This window comes from Rosa rugosa, chromosome 7, assembly GCF_958449725.1.
Source record: "Rosa rugosa chromosome 7, drRosRugo1.1, whole genome shotgun sequence".
NCBI lineage: Eukaryota > Viridiplantae > Streptophyta > Magnoliopsida > Rosales > Rosaceae > Rosa > Rosa rugosa.
In genome coordinates, this window is record NC_084826.1 from 11,169,570 (window position 1) to 11,187,693 (window position 18,124).

At 38.5% G+C, this 18,124-nt stretch overlaps 3 protein-coding genes and 1 long non-coding RNA gene across 4 annotated transcripts; 1 reads left to right on the forward strand and 3 right to left on the reverse strand.

Annotated features, from left to right (window-relative positions):
* Positions 1–2,039: 2,039 nt before the first annotated feature.
* Positions 2,040–3,955, reverse strand: LOC133721449 (uncharacterized). The gene is made up of 3 exons (XR_009852195.1): positions 3,462–3,955; positions 3,272–3,352; positions 2,040–2,356 (listed from the first exon to the last, which is right to left on the reverse strand). It is a non-coding gene; the product is annotated as an uncharacterized LOC133721449 (long non-coding RNA).
* Positions 3,956–9,760: 5,805 nt separating this feature from the next.
* On the forward strand, positions 9,761–12,425 carry LOC133721552 (uncharacterized). The gene is made up of 2 exons (XM_062148200.1): positions 9,761–10,024; positions 10,504–12,425. Exon 2 carries the CDS (start codon positions 10,652–10,654, stop codon positions 12,185–12,187), a length of 1,536 nt encoding a protein of 511 aa, XP_062004184.1. The 5' UTR covers positions 9,761–10,024; positions 10,504–10,651; the 3' UTR covers positions 12,188–12,425.
* Positions 12,426–13,588: 1,163 nt separating this feature from the next.
* LOC133721554 (uncharacterized) lies at positions 13,589–14,752 on the reverse strand. The gene has a single exon (XM_062148202.1). The coding sequence runs from the start codon at positions 14,483–14,485 to the stop codon at positions 13,685–13,687; it is 801 nt and encodes a 266-aa protein (XP_062004186.1). The 5' UTR covers positions 14,486–14,752; the 3' UTR covers positions 13,589–13,684.
* Positions 14,753–16,110: 1,358 nt separating this feature from the next.
* LOC133721553 (protein STRICTOSIDINE SYNTHASE-LIKE 10-like) lies at positions 16,111–17,520 on the reverse strand. Its single transcript, XM_062148201.1, has one exon. The coding sequence runs from the start codon at positions 17,175–17,177 to the stop codon at positions 16,194–16,196; it is 984 nt and encodes a 327-aa protein (XP_062004185.1). The 5' UTR covers positions 17,178–17,520; the 3' UTR covers positions 16,111–16,193.
* Positions 17,521–18,124: the final 604 nt, after the last annotated feature.

Below are 18,124 nucleotides of genomic sequence, written 5' to 3' on the forward strand. Positions count from 1 at the left end.
AAACCCATGCATGTTGGCCAGCTGGGGGATGCTTTTGGTTTTTCTTGGGTCTGTTATCCAGTGGAGACTTGCAGTAGAGCTAGACCAGGTCAGATGAATCCATAGTTCGATTATGATAAGCAAGAGGCCTGCCTCTTGAACAATAATCAAAGTGCCACGTGCACCCATCTCCCACATCTTCCTCGTACGTGTCCAAAAAGGATCTGTATGCTGCTACTAGCTAGGTAAGTTCCAAAGGCTTCAGATCCAGAATAAACCAGGCCATATCGCATAGGTGATATCTGAGGCATATATATCTGCAACCAGCTGTGACCTTGTATATATATATAATCATCTGCGCTTTAATCATTTAAGTTGGGAATTAGGAAACCAGTATTCTACTTTTGTTTATAAGTGGACAAGAAACTGAAGATTCCTCAGCTCTGTCCAATTTTATTCCCGCTGTGAGTATTATTATAAAAGCGTCTGGCTTAGGGTTTTATCATAAAACTTTTATGCTTCGATCTGTTTTTAGACTAAAAAATTCAATCAGTGGCCGGAAGGTGTTTATCCTAATGAGACTGCACTTTACTTTGCCCTTTTCCCAGCAACATGTTAAGGAGTTGATAGTTACAGAAAATATAATTTAAGTAAAAAGATGATGATCTACTGAAACACGGTTACACTTTCATTCTCTTTAACTCACACATAATATACTATTTTCCAAGCAAACATTATTCCAAATATGAGTTAGGCTTAGTTTGGGATTGCTGTGCTGTGAGGGGAAGCACTTCCGAACTTGCTGTGAGAGGAAGCACTTCCTAAGTTGCTGTGAGGAGAAGCAGCTGAGGTGTTTGGTAAACTGTTTTTAAAAGTGCTGTGAGGTCCAAAAGCAATTTCTAGGTGTTTGGTAAGTTGCAAGGCAAAAGTGCTTTGGCTGGGTATAATTACCAAAATGGTCATACATGCTACTAAAATACTTAATTTTGTTTTTTGATTAATGTAACCATACCAAATTAAAAAAAAGTTCTCATGTATTATTCTTGTACCCTTGATTGGACTGAATAAAAAATTTACTTTAAATCCTTCAATATGCATATTATGTAGATTAATTTTCCGACCATAGTTCAACGGGAACCATTACACAAAATATATTAAAGTCACTTGAAATTTGCAACTAAATGCTAAGTAGATGCATTCATTAGACTTTGTGCAATTGCATTTCTTAACACCTCCATTTCTTGTCTTCCTGGACCATCTCCATCATGTTCATTATCCTCCATCTCTTCACTAGTCTCTTCACTTGAGTAATTTCCACTTTCATCAAAATCAATATCTCGTTGAGCATATCTTCTTATGTAATTATGAAGAGCCATAGTAGCAATAACTATCTTCACTTGTTTTTTATAAGGAAAATGTGGCATATCACGTAAAATACTCTATTTCTTTTTCCATACCCCAAAAGTACGCTCAATAACACCCCTGAGTGAAGAATGTGCATGATTGAATATTTCTTTATGACCGGTCGGTTCATCACCTCTACGAAAATGTGGAAGGTGGTACCGCTCACCTTTATATGGTCCTAAATAACCCTTCATTTGTGGATATCCTGCATCCACCACATAGTATTTTCCTGAAATTAAAAATTATAAGGAATGATTGATCTCAGTAAAATAAAAGATTATAAGTTATTATTTGTGTAATTCCGGAAAAATAAAAAAAATTAGTACCGCATGGACTTGAATAAAAAAAAAAAGGCTTTCTAGAAAATAGCAAATTGGCAAGCATTTATATAAGGATAACATATTCAAGAGATGAATTGGATTTCAGCATTGTTCATAATTTTTCACAAAAATAATTCAAACCCGACAATAATGATTCAATTTTTCATAATTTTACTTTACTTTAGCATTGTTCATATTCAAGAGATGAATTGGAAGTCAGCTACCTATATACAATGTTCAACATTTACTTTAGCCCTTTTTACACTTTAGGCCACTACTCTTTCCACCGGTGTTCTCATTCAGGATTTCTATTGACTGCATATCCACAATGGTGAATAATCTGACGAAAGATAACAAGTTTCTTGCAATTGCATCATCTTACATTGAGATGGGAAAACATTTACAGATAGTGACTAAAGTGATACCTTTCTTGTATTAGCATCACATTACATGGATTCAGTAAATAATATGTCAAGCAATAAGGTTAAGCTCAATAATGATTATAAGAATACCCTCAATGTCTCAAATCAATTCCTTCTCATGTTGAATACAAAATTTCTCACTCCTTACTTGCACACCTACTATTGAGTTAAAATCTAACAAAACTTTGGAAGAATCCTTCCACCACTAGGCCACCTCCATAACAAGGCCATCTGCAGTACAAAAAGCTTTCACAGAATCAGTAGGCTGCTTGATAGGTATACCAAAATTTTAACTTGCATGAAATCTGGTTAGTGCAGCAAAGACCTAATTTATAAGTTTCACCCTAGAAATAATGACTTCCAGTATAGTTTTTTTCTACGTCATCTTACATTTTCCCATCAAACTCAATGGTGCAGCACAACTTATAAGGGAAAAGAAGAAAGTAATGGCTACTTGCAGTGCTGAAAATGCTTAGTTGCTTTGGTGCTGAAAGTGCTCTACTAATTATAGTAATTTTTACCGAAACAACATTCTAAAACACATTGTTTTTGGTGACGGACATAGGGAAATAAAATACTGTTATAAAAGAATGGCCAAAGTATCCCTCCCCGGAGTGCAAATCAACTATACAATCTAGCAATTATATTTGTCAAAAACGAGTTCTGGTGAAACTGCTCAAAATCGATAGGGAATTCAAAAATTTACATCAGTTTCCTGCCAAGCATTAGCCATCCAAACTAGTTTTAAACCGTAAAACCAACTGAATCTGTAACTAAGAAGTTCCATCCATTCAAATTGTTCATAAGCTGAAATAAGTTTAATCCGATGGTCAAAGAACTACTCAAGATACAGGGAAGAAAAAGGAACATATGCCACCAAAGATGTCTAAAGCTTTAGCAAGTCAAGGATGTAAATCATAATCACTCCAGCTTGAAGTACTTGAGTTAAAAATAGAAACTGCAGGTTCACCTTTCTCTCAAAACCCAAGACCAACTGATAACAACACACAACCAAGCACTCACTCAGTACAAGCACTCACTCAGTAAAAGCACAAACCAAACTCACAGAAGAATACCAATTACATGGGTACGAATAAAAAAAAAGACTGAATCTGAAAGAGTAAGGTAAAGAGAGCAAGATTGAACCTTTTAGTGACAGCAGAGAGAGAAGGAGGAGAAGTTTGATGAGGATCGAATTATCCAATGTTGAGATGTACAAGAATTCTCCTATATAACAATTCAATGAAATCTGATCAATTTCTCGAAATAAAAAGTAAAGAGAAGCAGTCAAGCAAACTTTGGGTTCTGGAAATCTGACTGAGTGAAGCTCACATACCTTACTCCTTTTTGTGCAGCTATGGAGGAATCAGAGGAATTGGGTTCCGTTTGATAGATTATCTTCAGAGAAGAAGCATAACCCAGAAGACCCAAATTGTAGCGAGAATCCACGAATTGAAGAAGAGGAAGGAGGAGATGTGGAATAATAATGATATTTGTGGAGACGGCAAAGAGATGGAACCCACGAATTGAAGGAGGCGAGGCCGGCGAGAATCCACGAATTGAAGAAGAGGAATGAGGAGATGTGGAATGAATGACGGCAAAGAGATGGACAAAAGATAGGTTATGTTGTTTCGATGTAATTATCAGAAAAGGAGGAGGACATAATTGGCAGGAAGTGTGAATTTCATTAAACTATGCACTGTTCAACCTCCGTGTTTTTCCCGAAGCAGCTTTCCAAAGCTACAAAATGTTGCTTCTCAAATTCGGCTTTACGGAGAAGCCATTTCAACCAAAAGCTGCTTTCTGATATTTTACCAAACACCATCCTCTTGGCCCAAAAGCAGAAGCAGCTCCAAAAGCACCCCAGGAAGCAATGCCAAACTAAGCCTTAAACATGTTAGGTTTTATAAATAAAGGACGGTGAAACACTTATAAATTTTTGTAAGGATTATTTATCCTATTGTTCTATCTAAATTATTTTGAAATATTCTTGAACGTACATTTTACTGTATCTTTGTTTACGTATCCATTCAATGCCCTTTTTTTTCCCTTGTTCTTATTATTTTTTATTTTTTTTTAATTGTGTACACTAGAAATTGATCTTTTTTTTTAATCAAACCCAAACCCTAAGGCCGGGTGCCAATATATTCATCTAAAGCCAGAATATGCCGTTACATACTCTTCCGCTGCCATCTACAGACAGACAACAAGAGAGTGGTAGTAGCCATAGTGGTACATAGAAATAGACTCACTCATTAGACATTCATGTACGTAGATATAGCGGGAATCCCCCTTAGGTACTACTCCAGAGGCGCTGGAGATACATAGAGTACACACAAAATGCTTAGCTTCCTAATACAAGGAATTATTGTAATTTAGACAAACTAAAAAACATAGGAATGGGCTTAGGGCTAAAAACCCCAGCCTAAATTAGAAAGCCCAATAAGGCAGCCCCAAGAGAAAGAGGACCAACTCAAGGCCCAACAAGATAGGGTTGACCCAAACTCAGACCAGATCTCCATCACACCCTCAGCCGCCTGTACAGCACCGGTGCTGTTTCGCCGTCCCCGAGCCTCGCCACGAGCCACCCACGAGAATCGCGCAGTCGAGCTCCGCCACAAGCCAGCGTTGCCCTGAGCCCCACTAGCCTCCGCCGATGCAGCGCCCTGCCCCGAGCGCCACGAGCTTGCTCCAAAACCCACGCCACTGGATATGGAAGTCCTCAATGAGCGCGCCCAGACACTCCAAAACCCACTCGCGGGATCTACCCGCCGCCAACCATCCTGCCAAAACCATGAGCCAAACACCTTCTCTCCAGACCTCAGCCCAGGGCAATGAAGTACCTGTCCAGCAGCCAGCACAGGGACAACGAGGCGATGCCGGCTCTAACCCTTGACTGCCGCCGGACAGGAAACGTTTTGGTGGTGTAGGTGCTCTCTCGCGGCGCTAGGGCTAAGAGAGAGTTTCACTAGAAATTGATCTTAAGGAGCTTTCAATTATATATATAAAGAAAAATATTAAAAATCAAATGGGTTTCAGTACTGTTTGTCCTTCTTTATCTGTTTATTAATGGGTTGTAGTGTACGTAGTATGATAACTTGATGCGTTCCACCAAAAAAAAAAAAATGGTAACTTGATGCTAGTATCAATTGTCTAAAACAGAGGGACATAGAAATATAATTTGTGGTAAGCATGCAATATGGGGAAACTGTGTTGTCAGCATTAGCTTTAAACTGAATGGACCACAAAGACATTATTGCACATGTGAGACAAAAGAGCAATTAATTATGGACTAATTTTATTAGATTTGAACCCCCATTAAGCCTAAGCAGGGACAGCTTAGCTATTGGTGCTGATTAACATGGCATAAGTGGTAAGCTAATTGTGTAGTTTTATATGCTAATAATTGAACCAGAACCTTGTTCCCTGCCACATGGCTTTGCTCACTGGCCGCCTCTCAATATTTAACAAATAAGATGATCTGTATCTTTTGTTACATGAACCCTAACAAAAGTTTTTAAATCTTCGATATCCACCACAACAAATAAACATTATTTAAAAAGCAGTTCCACTTTTTCTCATTGGTGGAATTCGATTGATATTTAGGGTTTCAGGGCAGTGGAGAAGGAAGCTAGGTCCCTTATGATACGACTGATAGCCACACCCACCATATATTATTAGAAGAAAAGAAGAGTGGACGACACTTTGTTCTTCTTCGAGCTTAACTAGCTAGCTTTAATAATGCAGGATCTTAGTCATCTAACCAGGCTTCAATTCAGCCACAGTTTTTTTCAGCTACTGGATGATGATTTCGATCCATCTTTCAGAAAACTAAAGTGGCTCGAAGGAAATCTGTTTCGGGAATCTTTAAAGTTAATTCATCCAATTCCAATCAAGCAATTTTTGTTCTTCTTTTCCCATGGTATACAAGTTGGTCGATCTGTATGCCGCGTATTGATCCTTTTTAAAACCTTTTATTCAGTACGTTGCCAGTTTAGATCGCCTTTTTTAACGACGATATATAGCAGTTGGGTTTGTTTCTTTAGAAAGCTTCACCGTTAAATGTCTTAATTTTGTAGTGATGTACCATGGTCGATTTTCTCGATGACATATGGACTAGCTAATACTTAATCGTATGTATATGTGATGAAATTAAAGGGTAAATCTACGTACATGTCTCCAATCATGAGTGAATTGCTCCATATCGTATTTGTTGCTCATTTATATTTAGGATTTACGAATCATGACAGTTTAATAAATTAAGTCATTTACACATGTTAGAAAATAGTAAAACATGTGCTGAATCTTGTAGAAAAGGCTTGTAACTAAGAAAAGTATTAAAATGATTGAGGATGAGTGAAGCTTTTTTTTTTTTTTTTTTGGAATGAAATTCAACATTTATATTCCTCACAAGTCAGAATAGGCCGTTACATACCCTTCTGCTGATAGACAGACAAGAAGCTAGTGGTAGTACCCACAGGTGGTACATACATATAGTCCTACTCATTATACATTCTAAGACGTAGAAATAGCGGATAACCTCATTCGGTACTACTCCAGAGACGCTAGAGAGACATAGAGCATAAAAATGCCTAGTTTCCTAATACAAGGAATTATTGTAAATAGATAAACTAAAAACATATAGATGGGCCTAGGGAAAACACCCCAGCCCCAATTTGTAGGCCCAAGAGCATCCAAAATGGTAATTCAACTCCAGAGCCCATTAAGCATCCTTGGCCCCAGCCCATCATCCCGGACGACATGTCGTACGTCACCCGCCCGGCGACTCCGCCCGACCTGCACTGCCATGGCCCTTGCCGCCTCGATTTAGGCCACCACGACCACCCGCCGCGACCTTCCACCGCGACCATCCGCCGTTGTGACCCGAACCGCTGCGCACCACGCCATCCCAGCGCACGCCGTCGTGAAGGCCCAACTCCGAATCGCGTCGGTCTAGCATCCCCCTGTCTGCACCACCACCGATTCAGAACCAGACACCGGTCTTGATTAGCACAGTCACGCCGCCGGTCAAGAGCACAAGCCGCAAGCCGCCTGGACCTACCTCGAGCTCAACCACCCATGGAGCCCTCATGAAACAAATCGGGTCGAAGACCCGTCCGGCAACAGATCCCAACACTGGCGAGGCCGGAGGCCCACACTGGTCGGGTCACCGCCGGACGAGCTCGAGTTATCACTCGGAAAGGAACCGGTCTTGGGTGTTAGGGTTTCTCGAGGAAGAGGAGAGGATGAGTGAAGCTTTGTTCAATAAAGAATGCTTTTATTTATTTATTCAGCTAGATAAAATCGCACTAAACACATTCCTAAATATTCATATTAAAATAACTCTCCTACATGATGGGTGGAGAATGAACTACCAAATAATAATAATAATAAAACATGTAACTTTTATATTAGATTATCAGACAAATATATCTTATTGTATTGCCCTTTCATATCTCAGCTGCTCAGTGAAAGAACTACCATTTAGCTCGGTTACTTTTCACATAATTGATCTCACGATCCTATATTCATCATGTGAAATGTTCATTATTCAAATAACCCATGTATCAAGAAGTTGTCATTTTGCATTATTTTTTCTTGTTGTACTAAAAAATTTAATGAATTTAATTACCAAACAAAAATCATTCACTTCAACCCGTTATTTTGGAGGGCATTCTAAATAGATGATGTGAGGTGTGATGTGGTTGTTGGAGCGAGCTACTCTTATTCCGGTTTTGAGAATGAGAAAAAGCTAGTCGGTCATTTATATATAAAGATTCAGTCAACTTAACACGACACATTTTGCATGCATATATACGACTCATGTCAAGTTTTCATGCATGCTTATGCATGTCATAAGTGATATATGTCAATTACTGAAGCCCAATGTTGCCACCTGGCAAGTTGAACAACTAATGCTCGCAACATGAATGTACCCCGAAATAAATCTTATCTCTGCAAGTCGGTTATCTAATTAAAGAGAGATTTTGAATGATATGGTTGTGTTACGTGATATCTCTAGTCCTCTAATTATAACGCATAACATTAACATGAACTATATAGAATACCAAAACAAGCATAGCACAATAGCTAAACTAGCTACCACTCCAGTATTCTCATGTGGAGCTGAGTCATCATGCTCTAACCATGTCTAATCCGATTGAATCCTGACCTAAATAGAAAAGAATAAGGGCAACTCCAACCATGGGTTCAAAACCAGATTTGGGAGAATTATATATAGGACTTCTCATCTCCAACCATGGTTTTTGGGGGGTGTTGGTCCTAAATTTATAGGACTTGGGCTCATCCCAAGTCTCAAATATGTGACTTTTCCAAGACCAGAACTCATCACTGTAGCTACGGGGCCACCAAGTGGGCTGTCTCAGCCCAACAGACGAAGAGACGCGCATGGAGCTGGGCTTGAAGGAGACGCGCGCGTTAGGGGAAGGGAGAATTGAAAAAGCACGCGTGCGTATGCGCTGGAGAGAGAGAAAGGCCTGATGAATTCTGGTTCACGGGCCCCACTAGAGATGCGTTTTGTCCCCTACCGACCGTTGGAACCCCCAACGGTCATCAAACTGAAGGGCTCTGATCAGTCCATTTTGAATATGGACGGTCAGATGTTGGGTTAATTTGTTTTTTTGTTTTTTTTACTGAAACAGATCTATTTTTAATCCAATGGCTCAGATTTTTTGGAAAAAAGTGATCAATGGCTCTTATTAATTGAACGGAAAAAAAATAAAAAAATTACCAGAAAATTGAGGGAAAAAAATATACCCGTTGGAACAGTGAATTGTAGGAAATTCTATAAATACCTACTCATTCTTTTCTATTTCCTCACACCAAATATCCTCCATCTCCTTCACAATTTTCCATTCATTAACCCATCTTCTTGTTCTTAAATATATCTTCCTTTTTTTTTTTTTGTCTTGGAAAAAATGGCTCCAAGAGGGGATTCTTGAAAGCACAATGAAGAAGTTATTCTTTGCCAAGCTTGGATCACCGTTGGGGGTGATGGTTGCGTCGGAAAAGATCAAATTTTTTTTAATTCATTAAATAATAAGAATAATTGTTAAATATTATGATAAAATGTTAAATTATTTTTTTTACCTTATTTAGTTTTTTTTTTTGAAAGGACCTTATTTAGTTAAATTAACATATTTTTAATATAATATTCATCAAAATTATACTCATATTATATTTTAATCAATAATAGTGAAAATAGCACCCCCATATAGCACCTCATGATTGGAGATGAGAATTGAGTCCTATATGAATAGTGCAACAAGGGGGTGCTAAAATTAGAATAGCACCCCCAAATGATTCCAATGGTTGGAGTTGTCCTAAGTGTTGCATAACTGGTATTGTCAACAAGCCTAAGGAACCTCAGAGTTCCACGTTGAAAGCTAAAACCTCTTTTGCAAATTGCAAAGAAGAAGATAAAAAACGAAAGCAATATTAAAAGATAAAACAAAATCGATGGGATAAAAAAACAAAAAAGCTTCGACAAAAAAAAAAAAAAAGAAAAAAAAAAAAAAGCGCACCGTCACGGCGGTAAGTAACGGCAGGCCAAATGGGTGACATCCAGTGCAGGCTTTAACCCAGTACCTCTCTCTTTATAATGAGACGCTCCCACACGACTCTGAAATTTCTCCTTCTACTTCTCCAAATCTCATTTCTCACTCCCGAAAATTTCCAATTAGCCTCACCCTTCATTTTTGGACTGGGCATACATCAAAAAAAGAAAAAAGAAAAAAAGAATTTAATTTAGAACTAATAAAAATAAAAGCTGGAATAGGGAAAAAGAAATATGGTAGTTGATGATATGCTGGAGATGAGCATCATGGTCAGCTATGGAGGTCCCTCTTGTTTCCGGTTCCCCGATGCTTATCCCAAAAGGTAACCTCTTTCAAGATACCCACTCTTGGGTCTTTGGATTTTTGACTCTTTTGGGATAAATTTTTTTTTTTTTTTTTTTTCTTTCTTTTATCTTGCTGGGTTGTTTTTTTTTTTTTTTAATTTTGCTTTTTAAAATTGGTTTTATGGATTTGATGGTTTTGATTCATTATTTTCCACCTGGGTTTGGAGGAATTGTTGAGATTCTTGGGTTAGGGTTGGATATGGTGTTTCTATAGCGTTTTCGATATCTCTTTCTCTCTCTCCCTAGGTAGAGATTGAAGAGATTTATTAGAAATATATATATAAAAAAAAAAGATATCTTCTTCAAGCTGCCCTTTCAGTCATTCATTTCGATATAAATTTGAGTTTTTTTTTTGGAATTTTATTTATTTATTGGGGTTATTGAATCTTTGTTGTAGTTTATTGGATATTTGATTGTGTGTGTGAGAGGAATTTGTTATTTTGATTGATAAAACTAGGGTTTTGATGGAGGGGAGATATAGTGGGGATTGATATGAGGATGAAGGTGTTACTTTGTTGAATTTGTTTATGGGAAAATGGCAATATTCAATCCACCAGCAACAATACTCACCATCCAGGAGCTGCTGCTGTTGCTGTTGAGCTGAAATGGTTGATTCCCTCCTCACCGCCCTGTCAATGGAGAATAATCATCACCCATCAACGCTCTTGTCAATGGATTCCAGTGCCTCCTCACACGACGAATTGGATTTGGAAATGAATCGGCAGATCATACTTTCTCGGCCACCTGACATCAATTTGCCCCTGTCGGCCGAGCGCAGCCCACCGCCGCCGTCATGGAATTCGGAACCCTGTGATATTCTGGATGTTGGGCTTGGTCCACAGGTTTACGAGACTGAGAGCTTACTTGCGGTCCCCAAGGTTGGAAGGAAATGTGCCAAGCGGATAGACAGCATATGGGGTGCCTGGTTTTTCTTCAGTTTCTACTTCAAGCCTGCATTGCAGGAGAAATCAAAGGCCAAGATTGTCCGGGACAGTAATGGGGTATCAGGGTTTGAGAAAACTGATCTCAAGCTTGATGTTTTCATGGTGCAGCACGACATGGAGAACATGTACATGTGGGTTTTCAAGGAGAGGCCGGAGAATGCATTGGGGAAGATGCAGCTGAGGAGTTACATGAATGGCCATTCCCGCCAAGGGGAGCGACCATTTCCATTTAGTGTTGACAAGGGTTTTGTTCGATCCCACAGGATGCAACGGAAGCATTATAGGGGCCTTTCAAATCCGCAGTGTGTGCATGGGATTGAGCTTGTCCGGGCACCTAATCTCATGGTTCTCGATGACGAAGAGCGCAAGAGGTGGATGGAGCTTACTGGAAGGGACATGAACTTCACAATCCCTATTGAAGCAGGTGATTTTAGCTCATGGAGAAACCTTCCAAATACAGATTTTGAGCTGGAGAGGCCACCACCTCCAATAAAGACTCTGCCAAACAACCACTCAAAGAAACTGCTGAACGGATCTGGATTGAACTTGTCTACCCAGCCATCTAACAACAACCATTGCGAGGCAAATGGAAATGGAAATGGTAATGGAATGGACCTATCTCCTGTCAGTAGCAAGAGGAGGAAGGAGTTTTTCCCAACTGGGAATGATGATGACTGCTACTTGGGTGTTAATCCTCCTTCTGATCGGGTCCTGGATATGGAAATCAACCCAAATGAGTCGCAGTGGCTACATCAATTTAGTGGTGTAATGAAGAACGTTTATGGGCCTGTTACAGCTGCAAAGACAATCTATGAGGATGATGTAGGTTATTTGATCATTATCAGCTTACCCTTTGTGGATCTTCAGAGGGTGAAAGTTTCTTGGAGGAACACTCTCACTCATGGTATCATCAAGGTCTCTTGTATAAGCACATCTCGCATGCCATTCATTAAGAGACATGATCGTACTTTCAGGCTTACAGATCCTGCCTCTGAGCACTGCCCTCCTGGAGAGTTTGTTAGAGAAATCCCTCTCTCCACCCGCATTCCTGAAGATGCTAACATAGAAGCTTATTACGACGGGCCAGGATCAGTGCTTGAGATTATGGTTCCAAAACTCCGCGTTGGACCAGAAGAACATGAGGTTCGTGTTTGCCTTCGCCCTCACCTTGGAGGCAACGATCTTATGTTGACTTAAGATAGGCAATGATAGAGATTAAGGTTTCTTGCTATGGTGGTGCTTCACTGTTCTACTAACTGTGTACCATACAGTGTAAGTGTATTTTAGTATTCCATGAAGGGAAAAGAATGCTGCTTCTCATATTTGTCATTGCAGTTTTTTGCTCCCTATTCTATGCTTCCGTAGTTGACAGTCTGTTCTTGGTTTATATCTGATTCCAGTAATTTAAATTATGGTTCAAATTTTGCTTCTTGAATACCTTGAATGTGGTGACTTTTGCTAGCTTATATTTCTGCTCCTTTAAGTTGAACCTTTGAACTCCAATATTAAAATGTCTTAGTTTTATTCTTGTTTGTTGGTTTCACTTATCAGCACCGAACTTGTTCATTCTTATTACTCCATCATCAAAGTTGATTAACTCAGCTTGGCAATTCCTAGAGTGGTGTGAGCAGTCAACTTGTTCTTGATATTTGTCCCAGATTTAAGTTTTGCAATTAAGGAAATGGCTTATGCAATTAAGGTAATAAAATACACCAGATGATTAGCAACTGCCAACTAACATGTGCATTGTATAGTAACATAGTATGGTCAACATTGTGATGAAGGTATAAACTGTATAAACTATGTTATTAGCGTATAGTAGTTGCTCCTTTTTGTAAAGAATTCTTTCAAGTCATTGTACAAATAGTAGTTTGCGTGTTTGATCAATGCAGCTTGATCAAGACTTGCATTCTTGCGGCACGACATGTGTTAGGTTTACATGTTATTTTTATGCTAATTGTGGTTAAATTATGTCTATGAAGTCTTCTATGTTTGGAGGATATCTGCATCATATAAGTTGTGGTTGACACCACCACCCAGCTTTTAATCAGAGCCGTATCTTCAAGTGGAAGGTCTTTGGGACTGTGATGGGATTTGGAAGAGTGAAAAGGCCACGCACCTCTTCACTCCTGTGTGTGGCCAATGACTTATCATCTAATAATTAGAATATATATTGTGGTAGTCATAATCTGGCTGATAAAATGTCAAAGGAAACGGATATTTAACGAATGTGACAGGATTTGAGTGTTTGATGCATTGGATATTCCTAGAAGATGTAGGTTCTGCCATCCATTCATATAGCATCATATCATATCAGATATGATGCTGTCGTTATTGTTAGGCATATGGAAACTTGGTAGGAAATGTGACAGTGTCGTACTTTTGATCGTATTCAATATTCGAACATTATTACCTGTCGATCAAAGATTTTGATTCATAGCATATCAAAATTGACAACGATTTTGATTCTTAGTTTACCAGAATTCATGGTGCAAAAAAGAGCAGCATATCATCACAACAGCCTGCTGCGCTTTCTTCACTAAAAGTCTAAAACAAGAACTGCTTGTTTCGAGTTAAAAACATCAGCCGGTCGGAATAGAATATGAAATATGACGATGTAATTCTTATTCCATTCTTTTGAGTTAGAGTAAACAACTACAACATTTGTTTTACAAAGAACCTGGATTCAAACACCTAATAAGAGAACAAACGCACAGCGTTATGATAACTTGCTTCGGCAACTTCTTCCTTGTCCATCTCCAACAAAGATGCAACATAAACCAGCACGTTGTGAATATTTGCCGGATGGTTCAGCGAAGCATCACCTTCAACCGGCTGCAGAGGCTCCGATTCTTCAGACTTTGGCAGTGCATCAGGCGCATCCGTCTCCAGTAGAATCCTATCAAACGGCACTGCCTTCAGCATCCTCTTGGCCTTGCTTGCTTTCATGGACATTAGAAACCCCGAAAACGAAAAGTAACCACCCAAATTGGCGAATTCAGGAACCATCTCAGCAGAGCCAAGAAAAGAATGAAGTAAAAACCCCTCGGGAAACGGCCCCAGAGATTTCATAATCTCAAGAAGGTCGCCGAAAGCTCGAACACAGTGGATTGAAACCGGCCTCTTTAACTCCTTGGCGAGTTCCAGTTGTTGTTTAAACACATGAACCTGATCGGCGAAATCACCCATCTTCTTCCCTTTGTCCAATCCAATCTCTCCGACTGCGGCAGAGGGTGCGGAGTCAAAGCTTTCTCTCAGGGTTTTGAGCCAATTGGGGGTTCTGTCCGCAACATACCAGGGGTGGAGACCGAAGCAGGGAACTATGTGAGGTTTATGAGTCTCGCCCATCTGCTTCACCAAAGGCCAGTCTTGCTCGGAGACCCCATTAACGGCGAAGCGAACGACGCCGGAATCGATGGCTGAAGCGATCAATTGGGGTGCCTTGTGGAAGATTCTTGGGTCTTGAAGGTGACAGTGGGCATCAAACAACTTCATCTTCTGCGCTCACCACAAATTGAGGTCCAGGATGCAGTAGATACCTCTGTTCTAAGTTTTCTTTTCTTTTTTTCCTTTACGATATTCCACGAGAAATTTTGAAAAATTCGTTGAGTATTGAAATTGATTTATAACTTTTTTTTCTTTCTAAAAAGTTGAAAAATAACATTTTAGAATGATAAAAAGTCGTAATTATCCTTTTTTAAATTTTGCTTATACAAGAACTTCTTTTATACAAGAACTTTCTTACACTTGTCCTCGTCTTTTATATTTTTAGGGTTGAATTCTGCACTCCTCCCTCACATTCACTCACTTCTAATGTTATTATAATACTTTTTTTGTATTGTTGATTAAATATCCCTCACGTTCAAAACCAATCTTTGATTATCTTCTAAATGTTCAAAACCAATCTTTGACTTCTCTTCAATCTCTTTTCCCCCATAGACTTTTATGTTTCTCTCTATTACTTAAATCAATTAATATACAATATTTTGGAGTTTTACTACCAACACAGATCCAACCCCTTCCTAAGAAAATTTCTAAATTATTTTATTTGTTGTATTGTTATTCATATGCTACACCACATGAACGATAACTTTCATTGCAAAAGAACCGCGATACTAATCCTTTGTTGCTCAATAAAATCAGAAAATTATAGTAGAAACAACCCAAATAAAAAATCTTTAACACAAAAACAACAGAAATCCTAGACCATAATTCTTTTTTTATTGAAAAGGAAACCCTAGACCATAATTAGCATAATCAAAAATATATGATTCGAATGTATTCTTAAATTGTGTTGAGGAAGTTTTTGTCGTTGGAATTGTAGTAAACCTTTTCATTTGTTGAAGAGAATAAGAAGAACAACGGCGTGATAAAAGCTTTGAGGGAGCCTATTGTGAATGGAAAGAATGAGAAAATATGAAACTATGGAAATTTAAGCAAAATTTAATAAGGATAATTGCGACTTTTTATCCTTCTAAATGGTTATTTTTTAACCTTTTAGAAAAAAAATGTTATAAATCAATTTCAATACTCAAAGAAGGTGAGTTTTCAAAATTTCTCTTATCAGGTAAACAATCATATAATTTGCTTTATTTTGTCGATAAAGTAGAATTTAATAACAAAAACAAAAATCCTATTAAGGACAATGAGAATATTTTTGCCCAAAAAAAAAGACAATGAGAAAATTACAAAATAAATTTTATAAGAAATTAAGAATAATTAACCTACATTTCAATGAATGTTACGAACAACGCCCATAAAATTGTTGGAGTTGTTTAGTCAACTCAAGCAATCATATAATTTACTTTATTTTATTGATAAAGTATAAATTAATAATAAATGAATGAATTCAGAATAGTGACGTGTACTTGTACCAATAAAATATTAAAAATGAACGGCTAGATAATATTATGTTCACTTTTAGTTAACCAAAATTCTATTATTAATATAATAAATGAAACTAGTCGAGGGGCTGAGCTGGGTTCCAAACCCCTTTACAAAAAATAAATAAATAAATAAAATTTACTACAAGTATCAAATGTTGAAATCATCTAATAGGTGTTGAGTCACTTACATTGTTGGTATGTAGAATAATTTTTATTAATAAAAATATAAAAAATAATGAGAAAATTACAAAATAAATTTTAATAAAAATACATAAGAATAACTACCCTACAACTTAATAAAAAATATAAAAAAAAACTTAATAAATGTTGCGAACAACGCCCACAAAGGGGTTGACAATCGAACCTATCCAAAGATTATGATGAAATTCTTGGGCATGGCTAATAGGATTAAGCCCATCTAAGGCTTCCATGAAGTTCCCGTAGGCATCGAACTTGGCTGCTTTACCTCTTCCATTACTATTCTCTGCAACCCAAAACTCTCCGTTTATGTTTCTGTTAATATTGTCAGGGAAGCCTTGTGTTTGTGCAAAAAGTTCTCCTACACCTGAATTAGTAGCTCTTGGTCCTCGAACCCAATACCTTAGAATGTTTTTGCTTGTTGTTTGGGTTACTAGCACGAAATTACCATCTAGACTTACAGCTACACCATTTGCAAAAGACAAACCACGGAGCAAAACTTCCACGCGGGTTCCACTTGGATTATATCGCATTAGTCTTCCAGTTTTGTCACCGCTGTTGAATGATGACTCCCAATTCCTTCTTTGATAAACCGAGCTTGAATCTGTGAAATAAACCATTCCAGTTACGGGATTAATATCCACAGAATTTGTAAACCGAAAAGGGATTCCTTCTGCTGAAGTTGCAAGTTGTCGGGCTACCCCGCCGTTAGGTCCTGTCTTCAAGAGCCCGAAATAGGCATCGGCTATGTAAAGCTCGCATGTGGTGGGGTGGAACTTGAGGCCGAGGGGTCTCCCACAAGTTGGCTCATTGTCTTTGTTGGTGGAGCCGTCGCACAATGCTCTTGGCCTAGATGGGGAGGTTGTGGCAAACTCCGCCCATCCATATTGGCCCCCAAGCCATTTAAAAATCCGCCCGTCCGCAACCCCGACGTAGGCTGCTCCGCTGCAGTCAAACGCCACACTCTCAGGGCCAACTACCGGAACAGGAATTTCATGGTGTTCAAAACCACCAATTGAAAGAGCTTCTGCTTGAGAAATAGATGAGGCTATTGTAACCAAAAAGAAAAACGAGAAAACCACGAAACTTGATCTCACACTCATGGCTGAAAACTTTGCTTGATTCTGAATGTGCTAGTTGGGATTTGTTCTGCTAGTTGTGATTTGTGTATGAAAGACCACCTGTATTTATAAGGGTATCAGTGTTTGTGTATGTTGGAAACATGATCCATCCCAGAAAAGAAAACATAATCCGACTTGTAATTGGATCTTTAACGTCGTGCACTAACCAAATCCAACGCGCAGTGTAATCGAACTAGTAATCCAACTACAGGGTTACTCTTTAACGTTCTGCACTAACCGAATCCAACGCGAATTAGGATCAATAACAAGAGGGACTCGACTTCTCTGCTATAACAAGCAGTGCTAGGATCACTACTAAGCTGACATGTCATTTATAAGAGATCCAATGAAAGACAATTAAAAAACTCCAAAACACAAATCTTACACCAGCCACACCAAATCAGCCTTTGACAACCCAATTCCCTTGCTTTCCTTTCTGGCTTTCTCCATTATTTACCATGTTCCAGATGCAGTCACAAAAGCCCATATCAGAGATGGCATCATCTCAACTCAAATATATGACATTAAGGAATTTGGATCCGTGACACCGTCATAGATTCCGATAAATGAAGATGCTTGAGACCGATAATCTCGGTCATGTTTTGTCGTTTTATTAACGACATAAATGAAGATGCTCGGATCCAATTTTGGCTCCGATTCACTTTGAGTCGGAGACAGAGTTGGACTTCAGTTGTTCTGTTACAGCTTACAGAAGGTGTGGAGGTGGAGAGAAAGAGAGAAATCTGTGTGGTATACGGTTTGTGTATTTTGGAGACTTCTCATTCCTGACCCTTGAATTTATTTTAAATTATTTTAAATGACGTGTCAGCTTGGTACTAGAGTCAAGTAGATTCAGTATTGCTAAGCTGATTTAGTATTGCTTATTATAGCTGATTTAGTACTAGACTCCTAACAAAACTCTTTCAAGG

Coding starts and splice junctions, on each gene's coding strand:
- LOC133721552 (XM_062148200.1), top strand. CDS start 10,652: ATGGTTGATTCCCTCCTCACCGCCCTGTCAATGGAGAATAATCATCAC.
- LOC133721553 (XM_062148201.1), bottom strand. CDS start 17,177: ATGAGTGTGAGATCAAGTTTCGTGGTTTTCTCGTTTTTCTTTTTGGTT.
- LOC133721554 (XM_062148202.1), bottom strand. CDS start 14,485: ATGAAGTTGTTTGATGCCCACTGTCACCTTCAAGACCCAAGAATCTTC.